The 5,689-nt window shown below is 40.8% G+C and overlaps 1 protein-coding gene across 1 annotated transcript; it reads right to left on the bottom strand.

The window, feature by feature from the left end:
- Positions 1 to 291: 291 nt before the first annotated feature.
- On the bottom strand, positions 292 to 3,911 carry LOC131255946 (cytochrome P450 71A1-like). The gene is made up of 2 exons (XM_058256909.1): positions 3,015 to 3,911; positions 292 to 1,070 (listed from the first exon to the last, which is right to left on the bottom strand). The coding sequence occupies exons 1-2, from the start codon at positions 3,885 to 3,887 to the stop codon at positions 435 to 437; spliced, it is 1,509 nt and encodes a 502-aa protein (XP_058112892.1). The 5' UTR covers positions 3,888 to 3,911; the 3' UTR covers positions 292 to 434.
- Positions 3,912 to 5,689: the final 1,778 nt, after the last annotated feature.

Here is a 5,689-nt window from a genome sequence, read left to right as displayed (position 1 = left end):
CAATACCAAGACCTCAGTGTTGAAATAAGGTATCTTTCACTCAGTTTACCACTTGAGCTATGTAATTCCCACCTCTGATTAAAATGGTCAATAGATGAAATTAGTATACTTTGTGTGCAAGTTACAAATCGAAACTCGGGTCAGGGGGTGTATACTCTGTACTTGAATTTCGGGGCATGACAAATACAACCCCCCCTCCCCCGCGGGCGCGCACGCACACAGGGGGGAGGGGTGAGAGAGAGAGAGAGAGAGAGAGAGAGAGAGAGAGAGAGAGAGAGAGAGAGAGAGAGATTTGCATAAATCCAATATCAAACAAACAAATCCCCATTATTGTAGGATAGAGATAACTATATATCAGAGGAAGAAGTCCTCTATTCATTGTTATCCACATTATTGTAGGATACATATAACTAGATATTAGAGGAAGAAATCCTCTATTCATTTGTTTTCCCATTCATTGAATTCATGTATTTGATAGGCATAAGGAGGAGAGGAAATTTCTTATGCACAGTAATACCAGGTAGTTCACTCATGTTGATGTCTTCCCTGTTCATGCTGGAAGGCAGTTCCCAATTAAAAGAATAGAGAAGATTTGCTAGGGAAATCTCCACAGTCATAGCTCCAAAATGCATCCCCGGGCAGATCCTCCATCCTGCCCCGAACGGTATGAATTGGAAGTCTTGTCCTTTGTAATCAATAGGGTTACCTATGAATCTCTCTGGCCAAAACTCTCTTGAATTTTTCCATGATTCAGGTTCGTGTCCTATGGCTAATGCATTGATAAATACCAATGTTTTCGGGGCAATATCATATCCATCAAGCCTACATTGCCGAGTAGTTTCTCGTGGAATAAGAGTGGGGGCAGCTGGGTGCATTCTAAATGTCTCCTTCACCACTAACTTGAAATAGTCAAGTTGGTGTAGGTCATCTTCTTGTACTTTACCTTTGTTTCCAATAATCCTTCTAATTTCGCCCCGCACTTTCTTCATCACTCTTGGATTCCTTATGAGTTCTGTCATGGCCCACACCACTGTTGCAGCACCTGTGTCTGTTCCGGCAATAAAAATATTCTGCAATAAAATTGCAGGCCAACGTTAGCCAAATGGCTACCCCAGATGGAAGCTGCTTACTATGAACACACATTTGACATTTTATATTTTGCCATTGTAAGGAAAAATTAGCACCATAGACGCTTCCATACTGTGCATTTTTTTTTTTTTTTTTTTCGCCGGGCCAAAACTTAGTTACAAAAATAGAGTTTTAGGGTACAGAAAATTGTGTTTTGGATGAAAATATCCTTGAGATTTAGGGTAAGCAGCTCGAAAAAGTAAGGGTTTTTTCATCTTTATGGGTTCGTCCATACGGGTAGGTGTCTAGTTTGGTTAGTAAGTTTTGTTTTCGTCGAGGAAAAAAAGGTGAATGGTCGGTCGTGTCTATAGTAAAAAATTACCCTTTTTGTAACATATGGCAAATTCTATTATGATAAATTGATTTTAATCAACCTATGTAATAGGCCGCGGATTAGCTACTAAAAGTGACCTCACCCTATTTTATGGGCCCCACCATGATGTATGTACTGTATCCATACCGTCTATCCATTTGGAGAGATCATTTTAGGACATAAGCCAAGGAATGAGTTAGATCCAAAGCTCAAGTGGACCCCGCCACAGAAAACAGTGGGGAGAGTGACGCCCACCATTGAAATCTTCTGAGGGTCCACCATGATATATATTTGAGATCCAACTTTCTCATGAGTTAACATAGACATGAACAAATGGAAAACACAAATATTAGCTTGATCGAAAACTTCTATGGCCCTTAGAATTTTTTAATGGTAGGCATTCAATCTCCAATGTTGTTGGTTTTTTGTGTGTGTGTGTGTGTGTGGTGGGATCCACTCGAGCTTTGGATCTGACTCATTCTTTGGATAATGCCCTAAAATGATCTCTCCAAATGGATGGACAGTGTGGATACACCACATACATCATGGTGGGGCCCACAGAACATGGTGACGCACTGCATTAGCTAGTCTCGCTACTCAACCTGTCAGTAGCTAATCCGCGTCCTATGTAATGGACTACTACATGGCACCAGTGGGAGTTTGTGCTCTCATTAGTATTCCCAAGCCAAGTTAAAGGACGAAGGCTGTGAGAGGTAGGTATCCCTCGTTATATACTGATCCACCTTAACTTGTATCATGAATCTTGACGATACGACTTTCCAGGGGATATGGTCCTTGACAGAGTGAAATGGTGCATTTGGATTTATTTAGATGTTGACACATGTAAGTGTATGCATGTGTGTGTGCATGTGTTGTGCATAGTAAGTGTCGCAACATGATCCTTTTTCGTATACTTGAACTAATCTTCCCCAATAACTAAGAAAGACCTAGTCAGGTGGCAGATCAGTTGAATTGAGGTCATGTTCAGTTTCTCCGGCTGGCAATGGGCATTAATCTGAAAGGCCAAAAGTTCTAAGTAGATATAAATAAGAGCATATAGGCAGTGTGAAAGTATCAAATACCATGATGCAAACAATCAACTGCTAAAAGAGAAGTCTAAAGTAGAACTACGATTACTAGCCCAAGGTGAGAACCATGTGTTGCAGGTGATCTACTGCCCAACGAAAATCAAGCCTCTTTGACCTGTTGATGTTCAGTAGACGACTCCAATTAGTTGTAATATGGCTTAGGCTGTATATATATGGTAGGCATGTATAAATGAGTTGGTCTCTAATACAGTAATTATATAATTATTAGGGATCAAGATCTCTAATACATGATTATAAATGATTATTAAAATGAGATTATCTCAATTTTAAGTGTCGACTAAATAGGGCCTTGGATAATTAGTTGGGTGAAGACTTGGATGATGATGATGATGATGATTCTATTCCAATCTTATGATGTATGATTTTATGTCACGTCCTTCATAAACAATAGAAAAGAATATAAAGAATCCATGAAACTTCTCTGATCAACCAAAGGAAGGCAAGAAGAAGGAAGAGTGGATGACCATGAGCAGTGCCTTGATGTGGTCTCTAGACAGATGGAGATCCTTTTGGACTCGTATCAAGACATCCACAAGGTCCTCTTGATTCTGTTTTACCCTCTTGGGGTTGAGGTGCTCGTCGATTACTTGCTCATAGAACACATCCATGTCCTGGAAACACTTCTCCAACCGGGCCCGCTGTCTGGTGACCACGTCGATCCACCCCAACCATGGGATGTAATCGGCGTAGAAGAAAGATGCGAACAAGGCCTGCGTCTCCTCAAAACTACCATGGAAGTTGGTCTTCTGATCTCCTCCTTCGTAACTCTTACCGAAAGCAGCTCTGCTGATGATGGTGCTCGTGAGAGCTAACATGAGCTCAGTTAGATTTACGGGTGTCGAAGATGAAGCAGAACAGGAAATTGATGCGATCATGCGGGCAACCTCTGCCTCCCTAATGAACCTGAACGACTGGACTCTCTTTACGTTTAGAAGCTCATTGTTGAAAATTTTCCGCATGTCCCTATAGTACTCCCCGTAGGGCGTGCGAGCCACGTCTAAGAAATTGTAAGAGAGTTTCTTATATGAAACAAAGAGAGGCCTATTGCAGAAGTCGAGATCCTGTGTTTTCATCACGTCACTGGCGAGTTTGGCTGAGGAAATAACTAGGGTGGGTACGCTACCTAGTTTTAGATACATGAGCGGGCCGTATTTTTCGGATAGTTGCCAAAATGAGCGATGAGATAAGTTGCCGAGCTGGTGGAGGTTGCCAATGATGGGAAGCTGGGGAGGACCTGGTGGAAGCTTTGTGACTTTTCTCTTTGGGAAGACAAGTAAGAGAGCAAGAAGAGAAAGAATCCTTAGAAGAGCAGGAAGCCATGAAGTGAAGAGAGACATTTTCGGACGGAGGCTGGTTTGAGTTTCAGCTTCGTTGGGCCGCTTTATATAGGAAGCGGATTGCGTACTGAGTAACTCAGTACCCTTAGCGTACTGAGTAAACTGTGTGGGGTCCACTGTTATTTATTTATTTTATCCACTCCGTTAATCCATGTTAACAGATAATTTTAGGGCTATCCCAAAAACGAAGCAAGTTAAAATCTCAAGTGGACCACACCACAGGAAACAGTTTGATTGAACATCTACCATTGAAACTTTTTTGGAGGCGAAAGAAGTTTTGGATCAAGCTGATGTTTGTTTTTTCTGTTCATCCATGACTTTGTGAACAGGTTGGATGACAAATAAAAATTACTTTGGACCCTAGGAAGGTTTCAACGGTGAAAATCATTATTCCACACTGTTTCCTGTTTAATGGTCTACTTGAGCTTTGGATTTACTTAAATTTTAGGATCAACCAGTAAAATTAGTAGTAAAAATGGATGGACGGTGTGGATAAACCACATAAATTCACAGTGGGCCCAACTGAGTTTGTACGATAAAAGCGTACTCGTACTGAGTAACTCAGTACGCAATCCGATTTCCTTTAAATAGCCTCTCCTTTAAGAGTGCGGATCATCGGTTTCCAGCGCACGGCGGCTTCCCGTATCGAATTTAATTGGTACACGTCATTTATGCTGACGTTAGCACAACACCTTAACGAAATAAAGATCTGTTTACAAAATACTGCCTGACTAACAAAAAAGGTTACGGTTACAGCACCTGATTCAAGGACACGTAGCTGCGACCAGGGATCCCGTGACGTCGGCGTGACCTGACTGTGGCCCACCTGGATGTATGCTTTATATATCTATTCCCTCCATCTGTTTTCCACATTCATTGTCCCAAAAATGAAGCAGATACAAATCCACAGGAAACAATGGTCACCAAACGGCCACGATGTAAAACTTCCTAGTGCCCATCGCAATGTTTATTTTTCATCCAACCTGTTGCTGATGAGGTCACATAGACCTGATGAAGGGAAAATACCAATATCAGCTAGATCGGTCACACAGGCCAGATGATGGGAGAATACAAATATCAACTAGATCCAGGACCCTCGCAGCCCATAGAAAATATTTTCTCTTCAATGATTAATATTTCTTATGGTGTGATTAACCTGAGATTTGTATCTGTTTCATTTTTTATTTTTTATTTTTCATTTCTTAAAATGAATTGGAAGAACAAATAAAAGGCATAGATATACAATGCATACGTCAAAGTACATGCCTCATGTTCACGTCCCACTCACATCCTGGGATATGGGGTTGCAACAAATTAAGCTGCATTAATTTTTCAAGACTAAATTACATAGTGTAGCAAGTAGCACCCATGCCGGGATTATGTGCTACTAAACAATCTCCATAGGCCCATCATGATAGATGTGTCTTATCCATCATGTCCATCCATTTTTTTCACCTCATATTAAGGCATGGCCCCAAAAATGAGGTAGATCCAAATCTCAAGTGGATTACACCAAAACAATAGTGATTGAAAGCTCATCATTAAAAACTTCCTAGGGCCCACTGCAATGTTTATTTTCTATCCAACCTGGTGATAAAGTCACAAAGACATGGATGAAGAGAAAATATAAATATCATCTTGATCCAAAACTTTTGTAGCCACCAAAAAGTTATTTATTTATTTTTTATGGTAGTCATCCAATCACCAATTTCTTGTGGTGTAGTCCACCCGGGATCTAAATCTACCTTAATTTTGTGCTCATGCACTAAAATGATCCATAAAAATGGATGGACGACATGAAT

Source organism: Magnolia sinica, chromosome 9 (assembly GCF_029962835.1).
Source record: "Magnolia sinica isolate HGM2019 chromosome 9, MsV1, whole genome shotgun sequence".
NCBI lineage: Eukaryota > Viridiplantae > Streptophyta > Magnoliopsida > Magnoliales > Magnoliaceae > Magnolia > Magnolia sinica.
Note: the sequence above shows the minus strand (reverse complement) of the source record. Positions and strands in the feature narration are given on the sequence as shown.